This window comes from Pteronotus mesoamericanus, unplaced genomic scaffold, assembly GCF_021234165.1.
Source record: "Pteronotus mesoamericanus isolate MK-2021 breed Mesoamerican mustached bat unplaced genomic scaffold, CSHL_Meso_final contig_90, whole genome shotgun sequence".
Lineage (NCBI taxonomy): Eukaryota > Metazoa > Chordata > Mammalia > Chiroptera > Mormoopidae > Pteronotus > Pteronotus mesoamericanus.
In genome coordinates this window covers 4,193,039-4,213,369 of record NW_026555277.1, presented here as the reverse complement: position 1 = coordinate 4,213,369, position 20,331 = coordinate 4,193,039, and the positions used below count along the sequence as shown (strand labels likewise).

General features: G+C 42.2%; 1 protein-coding gene across 1 annotated transcript in view; it reads right to left on the bottom strand.

Annotated features, from left to right (window-relative positions):
* DOCK10 (dedicator of cytokinesis 10) overlaps positions 1-20,331 on the bottom strand; it is a 223,034-nt gene that overhangs the window by 7,909 nt on the left and 194,794 nt on the right. Inside the window, exons 42-52 of the mRNA XM_054585607.1 lie at positions 19,546-19,683; positions 18,704-18,886; positions 18,054-18,164; positions 16,828-17,043; positions 14,976-15,033; positions 14,546-14,644; positions 11,889-11,995; positions 10,013-10,135; positions 9,777-9,890; positions 2,402-2,548; positions 56-266 (exon numbers count right to left, since the gene is read on the bottom strand). Of these exons, the coding sequence (XP_054441582.1) occupies positions 56-266; positions 2,402-2,548; positions 9,777-9,890; positions 10,013-10,135; positions 11,889-11,995; positions 14,546-14,644; positions 14,976-15,033; positions 16,828-17,043; positions 18,054-18,164; positions 18,704-18,886; positions 19,546-19,683 (1,507 nt within the window). The remainder of the gene's footprint in view (positions 1-55; positions 267-2,401; positions 2,549-9,776; positions 9,891-10,012; positions 10,136-11,888; positions 11,996-14,545; positions 14,645-14,975; positions 15,034-16,827; positions 17,044-18,053; positions 18,165-18,703; positions 18,887-19,545; positions 19,684-20,331) is intronic.

Genomic DNA, 20,331 nt, shown 5'->3' with positions numbered 1-20,331 from the left:
AGCCCAGGGCCGGGGCCTGCGTGGGGCCCGGGCTGCGCTGCAGGCTGGCACCTACTCGTCAGCACGGTCCTCCGCTTGCACTGCTCCTCCACGCCCCCGTGCTTCTTGCCCGACAGCGTGAAGGGCGTCTCAAACACGAAGCGGTTGATGTTGTGGTGCATTTCGAAATCCGTCTTTCGCTCCTCTACCTCCTTTTCCTCAAAGAATGGCGTGACGTAGGTCACCTGGATGTAGGCATATTTGGGGTCCAAATCCTTGGGGTTTACCTGTGTGAACACATTGTAGTGAAAGAGCGGTGAGTCCTAAGGGACTCCTGAACGGAAGGCAGGAAGCCCTGGGCTCCCCAGCCGGCCTCCCGGGTCCGGGGCTGTCTCTGACCCCTTGGAGACAAACGGGCAATCCTATCGCTGGAGAAAAAGCAATTGCCTGGACTGTGTGGTCAGACCGCCAGACGGTGGTGGAGGTAGGACAGGGGCCAGCTGGCCAAGAGCCGAGGCTCTTCGAAACACGTGCTTGCCTGGGGCCTATTACTTATTCTTTTATTTTCTTGTTTGCCTGTAATGAATATCCTCACTTTTGTCCGGAATACAGGCTCCTTGAGAGCAGAAGCATCTCTCTTTGTCCCTCTGCTTTTCAGCCACGTACCTGGACTGGGGCCACTGTGCTGGGCTTGTAATGTGGATGGCGGTTCCTTATTTGTTCAGCAGATTAACTTGTTATCCTGTCACATGGCTGCAAACATTTTTGTTTTCAATTTATCTAATTCTTTCTCTCATCTGCGAGACATTTCCTGTATAATTTCTTTACTACCTCTGCTTTGGTCGCAAGGCTGGACAAATATCAAGGAAGGCAGGGCGAGGGTCCCAAGAAAAGCCAGGGAATGACTCTTTCTTTCCTTTGTGGCTGAAAGAGATGATTCTCAGTCTCTTTTCTAGTGGTTCCTTGAAGAATTTTCAAACTTACTTCATTTTTTCCATCTATCTATTCGTCTACTGCTTAATCAATTCCAGAGATTTGAGGAAGCTCATGAACTTATTTGTAATACTGCTAATAGTTACTCTCTAAGATGAGTGCAATCACAACCATTTTACAGACAGAAGACTGGAGGGCCGACGTGGCCACCTAATTTCTCTGAGATGGACCACCAAGCTGACAAATGGTGGCATGGTGGCGTGGGGCAACAAAGACTCTTGTTGCTCTGACCCCAAATCTGGTGTTTTTCTCATCCCATTAGAAACTCTGCCTGTACTTCCTCGTGAGGAGCACCACCTCCACAATCACTGTGGCTCTGCTCACCCTGATTGGGGAGGGGATTGTACCTTTCAAGAGAAGGATGAGAATGAAGAACATTTGTAACAACTTTTGCCCAGAACAAGCAATCTCATGCCTAGACTCACCTAAATACCAGTTTTGTTCAAAGAGGACAGGGAAAAAAGCTCTCTAGCTCTCTATTTTGTGACCGAGCCCCACCTGCTGAAACACTCTTCTGTCCCACCTGTGTTTCGAAGACTCACCATTCTGTAAACACATCTCTCCTTTTCATTCCCCCATGTAATTCCATGTGCTGGGCTGCTCAGAATGCCCTGTGCTTCCAGCAAATCCCTTATCACCTTGTAATTTCCAGCTCACTCATCACCTCCTCTGGGAAGCACCGCCCAGCCGAGAGTGTGCTGGTCAGGAAACCCTGCCCGGAGCTTTCCCTGTTTGACTTGCACTGGGTCTCCTATGGCACTTCATTGCACTCTACTTCTTCAGCAGTTTGCACAGGTCTTTCTCCTCTTAGCCCCACATGAGCTGGGGGCTCTGGGAGAAAGTCTCTGTGCCCCAGCTCCTGGTTCTGGGGGTGGCAGGCAGTGGGTGCTTAACAGAGATTGCCAAAGAAATGGAAGCTTATGAGAAGATTCTGAATGACCTCATTGGACGATATAAGCATTTACTTTCTGGAGCTGTGAGAAGTTAATTAGATATTCACAGGGTGATACAATGTAACTGGCAAGCCTGCTTCCATCACAGAGAATACACATCAAAATTGGTGTGACCCAGGAAGACCTCTCTGACATAAGAAATATACATTTTTTGCTTTTCCTCCAAGTCCACCCCTGGGCCCAATCACTTGAACTCCTTGGTTGCTATACAAGTGCAAATATACAAGTCCTCTGGGAAAAGTAGGGAATTTAGAGGTTACTCAAATAAACACATATGATGCTTTTGTCAAAAATAATCACCAAGTGACCAGCCAATAAACAATCGGGCAGAACACCCAAAATATTTTAGATAGTTTACTTGGCATAGTCAAGTCAAAAATTAAAATTTTAGTAAATGCAGTTAAAAAATAAAAAAAATTAAAAAATTAAAATTCAGTCAACCTTTCACATTTGCACAAATATTGATTTTTCTCTACCTTGTTGGAATCCTGGATTATCTTCACATTGTCTGCTCCGAATTTATCTGCATACAGCTTGAGCAGTCTTTGGGAAATCTCGGATAGGCCTGTCAGCTTAGGCTCTTTATAAATATACTCTTTACCTTCTTCTTCTTCAAAAAAACCCTACGGGAGACACATAATGAACCACCAATTTTAATAGAAAGCTCCAATGCACATCACAAGTGAGAAAAAAGCCATTTACTTGGACAATATATCCAGTCTTTTGGTTGTCATCCAAGCCACAAACTAGCACCCTATAAAATCAAAATCAGAGGAAAATCAAGTGAAGAAAACAAAATATCCTGCAAGAATCAGTCACTAATGGAAACACTCCCTAGCCAGGCCGAAGAACCTCATGGGATATCTCACACGTTATTTTCTCTGTAGAAATCACGGGTATTACCTGCTTGCGTATATTTTGGAGGAAGGGCGCCCTCATGTGGCAGCCTGGGACAGAACACAGCGTCTGGAATAATTTTGGGCATTTTTCAAAGAGCAGTACCATTTTTAACAAGATCGTCTCAAAGTCTTCAAAGCTGGCACATAAAGATCAAAATGGGTGGATATGCACCCTGCATCATCTTAGATAAAGAGCCTCAATACCTATGTTATCACAGAAATTACATGTGGTGTGTGCCCAAGTACTGTTATTTTAAAATGAACTTTACATTATTACATTTCGGAGTCTGATGCAACCTGGCTACACACAATTTTATCACTCAATTTACTCTCCTATTACATCTTTTACATTTTTTGCAAAGCTAGACCTTATAGGGTTGAACATAGTAATGTAGCCATATCTTCATTTTGTATTGTAGGAGCAAGTAGGTCTTAGCCTCTATTAATTTGTCTGGTTTGAAACAGGGGGAAGAGAAGATTCTATCTCCTGTGAATGACTAAGTGAGGCAGTCTTTATAATTCCTCCTCTTTGGAGAAGTGCAGCATTCTTCCTGTGGGACCTGTGGCCTTCGAGTACTAGAGTAAGTTTGGATTAAGAACCCAAGCCGTCTGCTTTCTTCCGACTCACATTTACCTTAAGGCAGGGGCTCCTGAGCGCCCGGTAGAGGCATCGGAGGTCAGAAAGAACCTTAGCTATACTTAAAAAAAAATGCCTATTTTTGACTCTTCAAAAAATATTCGTTATATGTAAACAACATGGATCAAATGTTCCCATGCTGGGTTTCTCACAGCTAAGGTGAGGTGGTCTGAGAATAATAAGTAAACTCCCATGTGTATGGTGCCTCTGTGCTTGAACACACTTTCGCCCGTGTATACTGGACCCTCGCGAAGAGTGTACTTGGTGTCAGAGGTAGGGTGTTATTGTATATTTGCAGAAGCCAAGCACAGTTCTTGTCAAGCACAAAATTAAGTGCGTCTTTCCTTGTGTATTTCCTGAAATGACTTTGGGCTTTTTAATGTCAGGGAAAGGTGTTGTTCAGTATGATATGTTTGGTGTTGAGCACCATGTCTGGTCTGTAGGGGAACGTCACTCTACATTTATGCAATGAATAAACAGAGAAATGAAATAGTTCTAGTGGGCGCACTTCTTCACAATTTGCACCAGGTATAAATGGAAAAAATTTTTGTTGCTTTTAATAATAGTTTTCAGTTGAACAATTTTTTTTGAGAAATGTTTAAGACCCAACATGGATGATTACGAGTGCCTTGACCCTCAACTGCCAGAAAAAAGTGAGACACGATGTTGAAAGCAAGAAAAACAGCTCCCTGCTTCTCCTCTAGACTTTGTGTGGGTAGCGAGGCCTGGCCCCATTCCCTCAGGACTTCCAGCCCACTATATTTTCTCTGTCTTTGTGGGGTTTTGTCTGATTCGGGGTCAGAAGTTAGTGGCTAAAACTGACAGACTGACACATAAAGAAACAAGACTTCTGAGGCCGTCAACCAGACTCCCCCCAGGGCAATAGCTGGAGCAACATTTACCACTTCCATTTCAGTGAGAAAAATGTCTTCAAGTCCCAGGAAAAGATTTTCTCATCGCGGTGTGAAAACCAACACAGAAGGACATTTTCACTGTGGATTCTTGCCCCTCACACATTTTTGAATCCAGAGTTAGAAGTAAAGGAGCGTGAATCCAGAGTTAGCAGAAAAGAGAAGCAAGAATTTACGGCTGTTACTATAACCTTTGTGGCCTTGGGCATGACCTGGGACTTCCTTTCATCCCCACTCCTTGGCCTGGAGGATGGGAGATAGTGGATTCCCATCCACGATAGAGGGAGGTTCTAAGGATAGTGCCTCAGTGTTAGGTAGGATGAAGAGGATGAGGATGAAGACAAGAACAAAGAAAACAAGTCTGTGTCAGTGAAGCCATCTGAGTTCCAGCTCATATGCAGGAAATAGCTTACCTGAGTTTTGAGCGCTTAAAATATACACCGTCAGCTTCTCTCGCATAGAAACTATACTTTTCTTATTAAAGAAGTCTACTGAGGTGCCTTTCAATATTTTGGTATGTGACTCATCAGAAAGAAATGGTGATTAAAATCTATCCACCCATCTGCTATCAATCAATCAATCAATCATGGCTATACTAACTTGTTGAGACTATTTTATAAAACTAGTAGAATGGAGCTGGAGTAACAGAAGAAAGGTTTTAACCTGCTCTTTGCCAGGGACAGTGTAAAGAGCTTTGAGAGCCAGAGAAATAGCAGCTCTGCTGGTGTGGGCAATGTGTGCTTACCTTTTACCCAAGGAAACCATCAAAGCCAAGGCCGCTGAGCCGACAGGACACTATCTTAAAGAAGGTTTCAATTTCAGCTCTGCCCATGAAATAAATGATTTACAAATAGGGACACAAGGTGATGAAAACCCAGGAGCAGCTTCTCCTTTGTGTTAGCCGCCAGGTCATGAGTAGACAGTGTATCAAGGCAACGGGGATTGTGATCTCTGCATTTCTCTCTCCAGGCTGATTTTCTAAAATGTCATTTCACTGTGCAATAGACACCCTGATCTTAGTTAAGAAACACCATATATTCTAGTTAAGCAAAGACTTTGGGTCAGTGGAGATAACATTTCTGCACTATGAAATTCCAATAGATTGTAATAAAGATGTTATTTCAATAAATGACAACTAAAATCACTGACTCCTTCTATATTGTTCAGGTACTGCAGAATTTTGCAATATCCCTAAGTTGTTATTGGGATGCCACATATAAATGCTACTGCTGTTATATTCAATTGATTCCAAGGTCACAAATAAGGGAATACATTGAAAGAGGAATCTAGTGAATAAAAGATGGGCCAGAAAATATTAATAATAGGCTAAATGGTAAGGGAAGAAAAGTTACAAGAAGGCAGAGATGTGGTTCCATATAAATATAAACTCAATTATACATATGTATTGTCTATATTAGCGACTTTCATATAGGTGGAGCGGCAGAAGGTTGTATCACATCCCCAAATGGAGATGGTGGTTTTACAAACTATACAGGCACCATCCCTCCTCACCCAATCCCCTTTCTGTCAAGATTCTGAGATGCACCTACACCCATGTAGGCATGGTTGAGAACCAGAGAATCTACATCCTTTGGTGAATGGAACAAAATTCCCCCAGGCCTTTCACATAACGCATTCCAGGGGCATCTGATATTTTAAGTTATGCAATGCACACATGCTTGCTTTCAGGCTAAATATCAGAGCCTAAGGATTTTATTGATTACAGTTGATGTTTGATCACTACTGCTGCTCGTTACCCTGAAAATAAATATGTCAGGGACACTTTGGGGACGCTTTATATAGGTTGCTCTACGTAAAATTTCCGTAGACAATGGTACAAGGTATTGCATTAGAAAATTCATGCTATTCAAGATCTGCATTTTTAAAGGAGCAACTTGTTTTCTAGTTTCTGGCTCATTGCAGACATATGAATTACTCTAGCCAATACTGCAGAATGAAAGCACTGGTCCACCTGGGACCCGGAGAGATTTACCCAAAGGCCTTTGTGGAGGCAAAGAGCCTATTGAATATGCTGCTTGCATTACCTTTGAAACATGATTGCAAGACATGCTGATCTGGATATTAAAATTTATTTTTAGACAGAAGGGAAGGGAGAGAGAAAGAGAGGGAGAGAAACAGCAACGTGTGGTTGCCTCTCATGTACCCCTACCGGGGACCTGGCCCACAATCCAGGCATGTGCCTTGACTGGGAATCGAACTGGCGACCTTTTGGTTCACAGGCTGGCACTCAATCTACGGAGCCACAGCAGCCAGAGCTGTTTCATATTTCTTTATCATCACACGTGAAGTGCAGTGCACTGTCTGCTCCTGTTCAATATCATAGTTCCCATCTCCATCTGGTGTCTGGGGCAGGTATCTGAATCTCACTGGACAATGATGACCAAGGCTCTAAGCTGCTGTTTATCCGGATGACCTCTGTATGTCTCCTTGGTCAGGGGCAGCTGGGGTGTGACCTCGTAAAGGAACACGCTCAGCCATGGATTCAGGTCTGCAGGTTTAACAGACGTCTTTGGCTTTTAAGCTCAAATTGGAATCAATAAAAGATGATCACGAATACTTGTAACATTAAAAACAAAACAAAAAAATATTAGGTGCACAATCAGCACACTTTATTGAAGACTCTGCAAAAAGAACAAAGTTAGAACATTTGAAAGTAGCTCTCCCCAATCCTTCCCCATTACCCCCTCAGTCTATTTAGTACAGGGATTTTCAAGTATCCTTTTAGTAGGTGAGTTAAGGACCCACGACATCAAATTTATAAGTGAAGGTAGAAAATACCGATGTGGTATGGATGTGGGAAGGGACTTGAAGAATTACAAAAAAGTATGTACTGGACAGACAAGCAGAGTTGAATGTGGACAACATGTGGATATCAACAGAATTTGTCCTTCTGCTTTAATCAACAATTATGTTGAACCACCTGAGGTTGCCATTTTTGCCAGTAAAATAATGGTTGACTATGGGCACTTGCACATGGCTCAAAAAGAAAAATTCTGTGCCCCAGAGCTCCAGATACTGCTTGTCCTCTGCTTGTCCTCCAGATTTCTTACTTGGTTTCTTTCTGCATCTCAGGAGACTTAACCTGACCTCCTGGGTGAAGATTTAGTCCATTGTTCAGCTTGTGGATTGGGAATTATTACCATCACCTTTGAGAATGCTCAGAGCCACTACAATAGAGAACCCTGTTTCTCCACAATACTCATACGGAAAAGGGCCGGGTCCTTGGAGGAAGCTGGGGAGGTGCCCATCAATGGCCGCCACTTCAACTTTTGAAATTCTGAGCACCTCACGCTCTCCCTCCTCAGCCACAACACAGGGCCTGAACGGGGCCGGCAACCGCCAATGCCGAGTCTCCAATCCACAGGCTTCAAATACGTGGTGCCCATGTTTATCTGTGTGAGTGTCAGCGTGCATGTATGTAGGTTTTCGGACTACACCTACAGTTGTTGTGCAGAAAGAGATGATACATGAAGCATAAAGGATACATTTTTGTAATTCAGATAGCTGGAGTAAACACGGTTTAGTTCAAGAAATGCAGGATGACTCCCAAATGAATGTGAGCAGGATTATCTCACCTCTGGACCAAACGTCGATTGGCACAAAGAAAGTTAAGGTTCAGTGAAACCATAAAGTGGGAAGTGTGAGAATTTTTAGAGCATGCAAATGAAGACAGAGAGAGAGAGAGAACTTACCACAGCCTGGAACAATCAAGACCAAAAGAAGAAAACAGCAAACATTTGCATTAAAATCTGGTGGGAAAGCAGACTGATTCGTTGCCACCTTTTCAGTAGCCAGTATCTTAGGTGTTGGTTGGAGAAGCCACTGGGTAGGCAGGGTGGTCTGCACAACCACAGCATTCATGGCAGTTCATCACTCTGTCATTGGGAAGGTCGCCCGAACGGTCGTCACCTCAAATGCAGGCTGGCTGAGCGCACGCCTGTGTGTCACTGCTGTGCTGCCATCCCCGGGGGACCCTCTTTGCCCTATAGTCCCCTCAACTCCCACATCCTCGTCTTGATGGGGATTTTTTCCCCTAACGCTTCAGCAAGGTCAAAAAATGTTTATTTTTTGTTTCTTGTGGACTTTCAAGATATCCCTTCCATTTCTCTTTCCTCTTTTCCTGCAGACTTCTATTTTTCTCTGTCCCCAACACACTCTAGCACTTCAGAAAGTTCAGATTCTTTTTCTGGGACCCCCCCCCCCCCGTGCCCCGCAACAATGTCTACATTTAGTGTCCTTCCAGAGACCATCTCCCGCATCTGTTCCTCACCCCCTCAGCTTTTCTGATGCTGCTGTGTCCTGGGATACCTGGGTGGGATCTGTGTGTTTATGGTGAGTCGCTACTCCGTGACATTTCCTTTCCAGGTAGAAAGCAGCAATCTTGATTAATGAGAAGTTAGTTTATAAGCTGCTTTCGGTGATTAGAGGGAAATATCTATTTTTCAAAAACTTCAATGGGAAATGATCTACAATGACCACGTTGCATTTGACCCCTTATAACATTCTGAGGGGAACAAGAGCTATGTGCAATAGCGCCTTACGTAGGGGGATGGGGGAGAATAAAAAGGAAATGAGAAGGCTGAGTCATTCCAGCTGTGAAAAAGCAAAAGCAAGAATGGAATGTTTATCCATAAGAGTTACAGTCTGAAATATGTTTGCTGAGATGCAATAGCTCTAAAACTCCCTGAAAAGAACAGGAGGGTGCCAGCATCCATCCCACTTACAACACTAGTGGAGACATTCATAATTAATACGTAATACATTCACTTTACTTCCAGGCCACTGTGGGGCTAGCTAACATTTTCAATCCTTGTTCATTGTGTATGTAGTAAACTGAGAATGGCAACTTTAAAAGTATATTGACCTGCAATACAGGAAACAAAACCACCATATGGTGTTCTGCCTAGAAGCAATAGTAGTTTGAAAGTAGGAGAGAAGAAAATACATCATTATAAACTCCAAAGTTTGTGGCTTGGATATGGTGGAGCCCCTACAAATTCTTAATTTTTTAGAATGCTATGGATTTCGGTTCTTAAAACATGTTAAATTTAATTTCACTTTGATATATGACACAAACCTATAATTAGATCTTTGGGGTGAAATGAGAAGAAGAAGGTGCCAAAAACAATAACTGACTTTCTTCTCCGAGGTTAGGAATCACTGTTTTAATTTGATCTCTGTTAAGACCCATGGGGTTTTCTGCTTAGTACCTTCCTGTGGACAAACATAGACTCGCACCCAGAGAACAACTCAAATACACCCAGACACACCAACACCCCCTCAATTCTTTGGCACGTGGAGTTAGATATCTGCATAAAGAATTAAAGACAGCGTTCAAATGACCAACGGAATTCACAGGTCATGCTGCTTCTAGTGAACTCACCTGTCCATAAAATGCCACACGGTAGTACCGGCCAAATAGCCGCTTCTCTGAATTCACCACCTCTGCGACTTTCAGGTACGACCGGTGGATGTCGTAGTAAAGGTCCGATAATTTCTGAAACCGTAAATCAAAGAGTTTCATGCCAAAATAAAAAATAGGGAGCTTCTACTTTTGCAAATAGGAAGCCATCAACCGATTGAAAGTAGGATATTGTAACTGAGGTTTTGGAAACATACCTTGAAGTCTCTCTGCTTCTCGAAGACGGCGATGATGGGTTTGTTGACATCAGCAATGAGTTCGTATCTCTCAGACTTCCAGAGAAACTCTACACACATGTACAGCTGGTCCACCAGGATATTCTGCAGTTCCCCAACCAAGGCAAGAGCTTACATGAGTAACACTGTTAGCTCATCCCTGAAACTTAATTTCAAAACTGCTGCATTGTCAATTTTTTTTCATCCTGGGATTTCTGTGTTCCCTAATCTCAGCAAGAGTTTGTGATGTTGTCTGGATTATGCTCCTTCCCTCACTACCAGCCTCTGATTAGTCCCTCAAACTTGCTAATGCATTGAGTTCGTCTAGTTCTTTCCATTCTCACGGTCACCGACTTACATCAAACCCCCGCTCACTTCTACACTCCTGCAGGAGTCGGAAGACTCCGAATCTATCCTCTCACGGCAACTGGTCTTATGGGATGCTCTCCAGTAGCCCTGCTTTCTGAACGTCGATCTCATCCTGAGAGCTCCCCTGCTCTAAACCTTCGTGGGAACTCCACTCACTGAACGGTCCACTCTCCAGCTTGGCATTCAAGGAGCTCCAGAATCAGGTGCCAGCCTTCCTCGCAGAGCCTCTCGCTCAGCACCCCGCCATCGGCTTTGCACTTTGGCCATATCAGGCCATCCATGCCACTCTTAGGACACTTTCTCACCTTCACACGTTCGCATGATTTGTTTGTTTATTTTCCCATTGACACTTTCAAGTCCTATTAAAAGTCAAGACCCAGTGCCAAAGTCTGGAGAACTTTTATTTATGTCTCATCCATCTCTATCCCAACCCCTTTCACATAAAAAAAAATTGTTCCCTTCTAATTGTAGCCATAGATGATGCTTAGATGTACAGTCAATGGGTCTCAGATTGGGTACTACCTACCCTGAAAGGAGTTTGTCATCTTAAGATTCTGAACTCTTTGAGAGTCAGAATTATATCTGATTCATCTGTGTCTCCCACCTTTAACTTCATGCCTCATATACATGAGTGGTTTCATAAATGTTCAACGGAATCAAATTGTATACTCTCTAAAGCAAGTGAATAACATTGTTGGAATGTTTCCAATAATGTCTTTTAAGAAAACATTCTTAAACATTATTTGAATTAGTTAACATAAATATGTAGTTGCATTCACTGTTGCATTTCCAATTCGCAATAAATAGAATACAGCTGTTTAAATTTAAGTCCATTAAACTAATGTAGACCAGTATGTAAAATTTCCTTAAAATCCACCCCAAGTTTGCTTTCTGTATTCTTCTTTTCAATCTGTACAGTATTATGATTAAAAAAATTAATTTACATCATCTTTTACTTACTTGATGAGGGGGCACTGTTTTCTTCCTTAGAGCTATTGCTGGGTTATTCCAAGTAGAAAGCTGAATTTTATCAGTGAAAAATAACCAAGGTTTGCACCCCAGGAGGTTTTCTGCTGAAACTAGTGAATCCCTCTGTTCAAATGTTTTTGTAAATAAACTTTCTAATGTATTAAAAAAAGTTATGACCAGCTCACAAAAATTTCAGCATCCCTACTACATTCACAAAAGGACGAGAGATGTAGATTATAGAAGAGCTGGTCATATATATTTGGGTTTATCTCAGAGAAGTAAAGTTCAGCTTAAATTTTCATTGGAAATTATGCTTTATATTTTCATTGAAAATTATGCTTTATCAATGAAACCTGATATTGATTAATCTTAGCTTAATTTTAGTCTGCATTTCATTTTGCCTCAGTGTACTATACAGTAACTTTGACTTCTGAATAAGATTTTCTCCTCCCTCTTTATTTTAATGTTACAATTCAAAGCATCTACTAAATTACTGTACACTCGATTATTGTGGTCTCACCTCATTGTATGGTGTGTCTTGCATTCCTGAATCTTCTTTCATTGCTCCTTCTTCTTTAATATTTGGAGTAATGCTCAGAAAAGCCGGCCAGCCCATAGAGAACATACCTTGAGAGGAATAAGCAAATTGCTAGGATTAGACAGTGCCCTCCTTCATGGCCTCACAGGTGGCAGTATGGAGCTCACACAATCGAGGAGATGGTTAGACTGTGACTGCTGGTAAATACTCTCTGCCAGGCAATCACTGCCACCCTTATGTAATTTTGTGCTATTTTCAGGTGACATATTTTCTATAAGAAGTTGGTGTTGGATGATAGGCAGACAACATGACCTGTAGATTGATCTAGCTCCAGGGCTTTGGTTTAGTTAACTTCTTTGAGCCCGTTTCTCCCACTTATTAAACTGGAGACATTAGTATCTATCTCAAAGGGTGGTTGAAAGGTTAATATTTGAGACAACACCTCATATGGTCTGTGCATTATAAAGACAATGCCCAGTACTCACTCACTTTTACTCCTTGCCATTATCTAGAATACTTCTTAATTTTTTTTAAGCATCTTTGCTACCAAGATTAAAAAAAGGTCTGGCTCTGCAGATGTATATGAAAACAGTTGACGGGTATGTTCCCAGAGGAGGGACTGGAGCCGAATGGTCGCGACTGTGAGTGGTTAGGAACACAGCCTGGAGTCACACACCGGCTTGAACCTTGGCCACCACAAACTGACTCCGAGCCCCGGGCAGGCTGCTTATCTTCTCTTGGTGTTCTCGTTTGTAATCAGGAGATGACAACTGCACCCGACACCGAGGCTTGTTATTGGTCGCTGACTGAGATACTGCTAGCACAGAGCCCGGTCCAGCGCCTGGCATGGGCCTGTGTTTCTAACGCTGCAGCTACAGCTTCTGTGGGTCTTCATTTTTAATAAGCAGCTTGTTGGCTTTGTAACTGAATCATCACCTCCAAGCGTGCTACAGACGGCAATGATGATAATTATTGCAATCTAATCCTTGCATTCAAAATTCTACATTCCTACGTTTCTACAATAATAGTTCTGCTGTAATTAAACACACACTAAAATACATGAGAATTGATTGTGGAAAGAAATGTCACGACATACTTCTCACAGGATGATGATCAGTATTAGAGCTGCGTTTTCTGGAGTCGCCCGTGTTTACCTATGTTATTGTTATTCACACATTCTGTGAAGGGGTAGTTTACTCCTCTTAGAAACATTGTATCAAAAAGTATATTGAGGACTTCAAATATATACGGATATGTATATATGCTACTGCCTCATAAATGATCACATTCCTTAATTTAAATTTTACTGAACAACTACATTCCTCTCTCTTATGGGTATGATATAGTCCACTATTATTTCAGGTCTCACAGTGGGTATTCAAAATTTTTTGAATATTAATGGTTCACACAACATTTTGTGATTTAAGTTTCCACAACTTCTCAAACTGACACTTAGTTTTATCAGGCTTCTCCAATTTTGTTTTTCAGCTAGAATTTGAAATAGTCTCTATGGAACTGTATTGTATCTGGTAATGATCATAAATAGATGGGGAAGAAGGCATGTTAAAGAAAACAATGATGACTTTGGTGACTTGCATATAAAGGTAAGGACCAGCAGGAAGTTTGGACTGAAGAAGGGGGCCCTGAGGTTTCGCGTGGGTGAGAGCTATGATGGCAGGCCTGGTCTCTTCTCCAAGGTCCCCAAACAAATGTCCTCACTGTCCCACAGTTCACTTTGGTCATTTGGTTCAAATGTCTTCTTTGCAAAATCCACTGAGATTCTTTAGAAAATACATATATATTTAAAGGAATAAGGGATCAATTATATTTCCAAAATGCTCTAACTAAAGACCATTTACCTTTTGTTTAGGTATTTTGATCTTTACATTTGAAGATTTGTTTCTATTTTTTTATACACTGCGTTTTCCACAGCTTTCTGAAGTTTAAGTTATGAAATAGCTTGCAGTTCATACACTGTGGATTTGAACAAATTTTTGCAAAAGAAAACATTAAATGTGTTAACTATGTTGCCAAATCTTTTTACAAGCAGTAATTATTTAGTTATCATTATAAAATCTTTTTTATCAGACATCAAAGATAGAATATTTCTAATTAATGGAAATCAATATTATAAATTATTATATGTTATAAATTGTCAGAATCAGTTATGTTTTTAAAAAGGGAAGTGGAACCTGTCAATTGTAAGTATAATCCTGTAAATGCACTGTATTTGTATGTTTTCATTTTTGCATCCCTTTTTGAATAGTTTTATTACTTTTCAAAATTAAAATGGATTTCCCTTGCAATTTTAAATAATTCCTCAATTTCAGAATGAAATCCCAAAGGCAGACTAGCAGGCGAATTGGTAGCAAAATATGGCCATAACTCATAATCACATAGGGTAAGATGAAGTTCTATTTGCTGAAAACTTTTCAGGAATCTAAACCTCCTAAAATTTGAATGGATGGGATTTCTGAATGCTAGGAACTTCAGGATTTTACAGAGGAAGTTGTGTAGGTCTGACACAGTTTTTGCTCCCAGGAATGCAGTTAAGAGTGTCTCTGCAGTACAATTTAAGCTGTAGCATAATGTTCTCTGCACTGTTCCGTCGGGTAAAGGCGCTCAGTTAGACCACTCACTTCCGCCACCGGGACTTGTTAGTAATGGGTTGCTACCACAGGGGTGGACATCCTCCGAGGGCAGGGACGGTGTGCAACTCTTTTCTGCCTTCCAGTAACCTATGGTAGTGCAAGATGAGGTTAAGACATTGCTACATGTTTGTGTTAATTCAAGCTTATACAACTACACAACGTTAACTGACGAAGCACTCTCATTCGAACCAAGAAGCTGACCCGTTAGCCTTGCTGGACATAAAACAAACATGATAATGGCATGAAAGGGAGAGTTAAAACTTCAGAGTGCAATATAATTAGAAATATTTGTGAAAATTAATGTTGCTTAATGAAACATAACGAAGATGAATCAAGTCTAAAAATTAATAAATGAATTTCAATTTCGGCTGCAACACGTGGCTCTCCGGACTTTGTCTCCCGCACCCGGTCCCCTTACCCTTCCTTTTCAGGTACTCTGCGATGAGGGCGGCGATGTGGATGTAGCACATGGCAGCCTGTAACGACACAGAAGCAGCCTCAGAGGAAGGCGCACCCCACGCTTAGCTTTTTGCCTCATTAGGGCTAATCTCAGGTGAGTAGTATCCCGCAGCAGCACCTGGGGAAGGGCCCTTTTAATAACAGCTTTAAAAATAAGAATCAATTAGATTTTCAAAAAAGATTCACAATCAAGAATAAAATGCATGTCTGGGATTTTTTTTGGGGGGGAGTTTGTTTTTCTGGATGTAGTTTTCAGGTGGATGAATTAAGCTGGTCTGAAGAGTTTTCCCAGAGAATTATCTTCCCTTCCCTCTCTCTCTTTCTCTAACTTTATACAGTGGTGGGCAAAAGCAGGTTTGCAGTTGTTCATGTGGAAAAAGATGTGTGGGTTATGATTATGACAATAACTGAATAAACTGTGTTTTACATACTCACAACTGTTAACCTACTTCTGCCCACCCATACCATATATGTAAATATATATATTTATATACTTAAAATTCACAGTTCTCTTTTTTTGTGAAGACTATAAATTAGAGCATCTGGATCTAAACTGGAAATAACAAAACCAGCCTTCTTACTTTTTCCGCCTCCAGTAACGGTTCTTACTCAAATAGGCATTGTCTTTAAAACGGTTGCCCTACAAGGTGGCCCGTGGTTAAATAATATGACTGAATGCACTGTGTGCGCTCCTCTCAACCAGATGACACGGGCAAGGTTTTACTGTTCTCTGATATCTCCTGTAAAGCCTTAAACACAGCTGAACACATCCTAGAACTTGACCTTTTTTTTTTTTAAAGATTTTACTTATTTGTTTATTTATTTTAAGAAAGAGGAAGGGAGGGAGAAAGAGAGGGAGAGAAACCTCCCTGTGTGGTTGCATCTCGCACGCCCCCTGCTGGGGACCTGGCCTGCAACCCAGGCATGTGCTCTACACCGGGAATCAAACCAGCAACTTTTTGCTTCACAGGCCAGCGCTCAATCCACTGAGCCACACTAGCCAGGGCTAGAACTTGACCTGTTGAAGAGTCCAAATGACCTCTGCTTTTCCCTTTGAAGTTTTATGGAGGAATTCTCCCACTTGTAGGGCAGTCCAAGGGAAATGGAGTTTTGCGTTCTTGTCCTCATCAAAGGGCCACCAAGCGAGGCCTTGTTTCCATCTCAGGGCCCCTCATGAGTGTTCAGAAGAGCTTTAGGACTCCCCGAGACGAGTTAATTTCTCCCCAAGGGGTGCATATTTCTGAGAACAAAGCAGAACCTTCCTATTTGGTGTCTGGAGGCCATCTGTGAATTGCTGCTTATAAATCCCCCCAGCATTTAAAGTGACATAAATGCTAGCTACCGATGTGTAACCTTCATGCAGTGGACTCTCTTCACTCACGTGGCTCTCAGGTGTGTTAATTTCTCCATCGCTAGTGCAGACTGGCTGCCAACGAGGACAGGTCGCCCCAGCCTGGGTTTGCTCACCGAGGCAGAGGACTTTCCCATCTAACTCCAATTATAGGGAAGAATTTTGAAAACAGACCACTAACTCATATAAGAATTTCCAGACACCCTCATGGCCACCCTCCTTAGCCCCAGGCTTGTAGAATTCAGCTCTGTATTGCGCAGCCCAAATTGTCCCTGTAGACTTGCCTTTGTTTGATTTCATCTACATGGGGTCAGGCAGCAAATTGAATGCATGTAACATATAATTAGGACATAGCTAGGTTAGTGGGAAAGTATGATAATGTTTCCTACTACAAATGAAAATCCACCTGCCCTAATGGAAAGGACAACGCGGACGGAGAAGGACAGCCTTTGCTTATCACCTCGGATAAGTCTCCATTTCTCGCGTGAATCTTGGCCATGCTCTCCAGCCAGGTCCTCCGCAGCTCGGGGGTGCTCGCGTAGGAGTTTGCCAAGCTGTACTGGAGATCCACCAGCATCTCGGGGTCCTTCTCATGCTCCTTCATCTGCGCTGTGGCCATCAAAACGGTCCTTATACGTTTAGTCAGATCTTTCACCTCCGCTGGGAAATTGCTGTTCTTTGGGACAGAGAGAGCCCGAGTCATTATCTGCTGAGTGTGCCAAAGTCAGGCTGTTAATTATGGCTTGGCATCACAGTTTGGTGCATCCTATATATTGTTCATAGATATGTACATGCTTCATACATGCACTCTATGCATTGTGACTGCGGTTATACACATTCAAGATAAGAACTGCAGCAGGTTCCATTTTTTGGTCTTCTAGTCCCCCTTCTTCTAGCAATAGCATCCTGATTGTCCTTTGAGATGGTCTCCCCTCTGGCTCATGTTCATGTGATTTGAAGGGGCCTACTTCATTCCCAGGCAAGGGGTGGGGCACATGATACTAGCGTGGCCAATCATATTCTTTAATCCCTCCAGGCCACGGGGATTGGTTTAGGGATGGGCATATGACACAAGGTTGGATGAAAGAGGTTCAGTGCTGGGCCTTCAACTGGTACTATGGAACAAGGTGCTTTTTTCACTCAAGGAATACTACCAGTGTCCTTAGAATTTTTGAGAGAATGAACTCATGGGGAGAGTCCACCTGTAAGTGGGATAAGCAAAGAGGAAAGTTGAACTGAGAGGTAGGGAGATGGGCAAAAATAAGGACAGTAGGAGGAGGGCATCTGAAAACATTATTTTGTCCCCTGAGTTTAGCCATGCCTGAAGCCAGGCTCCACCGCTGGGCTTTTCAGTATCCTGACTGAAGGAGAACTTTTCAGAAAGTTAAGATAACAAAGATAAGATAAATTTGGCCAAGAATGGAATTATGAGAGAATCACAGGATTTCTGGATATGTGGTTTCTTCATTACACACTATTTAACCACACATCTTGGAAATTCCACTTAACAAATTATATTCTGAAAGAGTAAGAGCTGATTAGCAGTTCAAACACGCAAACTTAATGTAAGGACTTGAAATCTCAATATACAAAATTTGTATGTTTTTAATGATTTAGATGTCTCACAAAAATATCCCAGTTTAGTTTATTCCCAATCATTTAAAAAGCCCACAAAGCATTTCTTACTTTCATTTGTTTGTCTCCATTAGCAAAATTATTGGTGATCGCAAGGGAATGTTGAAACCGAGAGCCTCCGATCCCAGCATCAGCTATCAACTGACTTACAGCCTTGATGAGCTGAAAGAGAAAAAAAAAATGGACTGCAAGGGTAAGTATCTCAGAAATAGGAATTATAAAGAAATCCATTGGATTAGACGCATATAGCATTAACTTCTCCCTGTAGGCCCGATGAATGACATCCTTGTATATTAAATCTTCAGAAGGCCACGTAATCCTGGGCTTTTCTTATAAACATAAAAACTCAAGGAAGGTTGCAAGAATCTAAGGATGCCTTGAAAAAAGAAATTTATGCATTGAGGATTGGGTGGGATTTGGTGTCCGAGAGATAGCTATGGTTTCCTAAGTTGTGTATTCTGTATATTCTATTCCCTGGCAGAAGAAAGGAGAAGTCCAGGTGGAGTGATGGGCTTTGCTCATTTCTGCCCAGCTGCCCTCTGCCCACGAATCAGAACTGGGTGTGATGGGCATCTCTAAGGGTGGGATCTGGCTGAAGAGTTGGTGACTGGTTGTCCTGAGAGCAGCAGGCTCTTACCAACGCTGAAACAAAGGGGCGGCTTGCGCAACCAAGAGCATTAATGAAAACTAGCGGCACTTACTTGTAGGTGGGATCGGACAATTGACTTCTGCTTGTTAAATTCAAAATTCTTCCTCATGAAGAAGTAGAGAAGCGCTGATGCTTCTGTCTGAGTTGACCGTGATCTGTGGTTGCAGCATTTTAGGACTTCGTAGCAGAACGACCCACACAGGTCGGCAGGCCCTTGGAAGAACGCCGAAGGAAACTGTGGAGAGGGAAACGCCGGTGAAGCAGCCCCATTCGTGCGCTGTGCTCTGTTCACTCCGGAATTGTAAAATTCCTTAGGATGAAGCCCTTCTTTCTTTCCTTTTAACCCAGTCTTTTCTTCTATTTGCAAGTGGGAGAGGATGTACTATTATTTATTAAAATCTATGTTAGTATTCCTCTTTTTCCTAGAAATAATCACATGTTGTAAGTATCCCTTGCATAAATAACTAATGATAACCCAAAAGGAGTGAGTGAGAGATTCAAAATATTTTCTATTTGCCCAACATTGTGAAGCCACAGAGGCCCTCCAACGTCATGTCTATCGCTACTTTCATGTGGAGCCTTTAACTTGGCATGAGCGGACATCACAGATCATGATGTGCATTTCCCCTAATTCTGCCAACAAACACTGAGAACTCAAAGAATTGGTGGCTGGATGTTAAGTTCATTCCCTTTTGATATCCAAGCAGATAAGCTCTCAAGACTGGGAGGTTATGCTGAGACCATAAATCAAGGAGTTAAATAAAACCAAGTAAATACTCTACTAAAACCAAATATACCAAAATGAAAGAAAACATACCTTCCCTCTATACCAGAAGACGCAAGGATTAACATGCCTTGGTTATCATCCTTTCTTTGGAGCTGGGGCTCCCTTACCTTGCATACAAATAGTCTCAAGGAGGCAAACACATGCTTCAGCGCTGCAGCTGACTGGTTGACTTGGAAAAAGAGCATGTAGGTGTCGAAGACTCGTTTCATCAGGGAATTTTGACATTCAGATTGTTGGAGTTGTCTCTAGAAAGTTAACACAGAAGATATTTAGGGGGAGCGAAAGGACACCTGAATTCTTTCAGAAGATATCTATATTGTGACTCTACATGGTGATGGGTACAATTCTGGGTGCTGGAATGAAGTGCTGAATAAGAATAAAAGCTCTATGTTCCTGGTGAAACTGACATAGCAGTGATTCAAGAAAAGTACTAAATGAGAAAAATAGAGTAGACTGATGTGTTATGATAGAAAGTAATTGCTTTGGGGGTAGGGTTATACTTTAGGTAGGGTGGTTCAGTAAGACCTCTCTAATGGATGAATTGCAGTGGGAACTCAAGAGTGTTCCATGGGCAGTCCAAGGAGGGCTGTCCAAGGAGGAAGACTTGAGTCAGCGACAGCAGTTGGAAAGGAGCTTGTGACTTCAAGGTTGATAAGATCAGAGTAGCCTGAGCATGGTGCTTGGACTGGGGTCGCAAGAGAGGTAGGAGATAAGGTCACAGACAGGCAAGTCATCGTGGGTGTTTGTGTAGCCTGTAAGATGTGTGAGGTTTCAGTGATCACTGAGCAATCAACAATTAAAATCTGGTGACTGCTTTTTCTACCACCATGCTGACCTTTCACCTGCAGGACTTCCTTGGTGCACTCCTTCTGTTTGGGGTGGATTTTATTCAA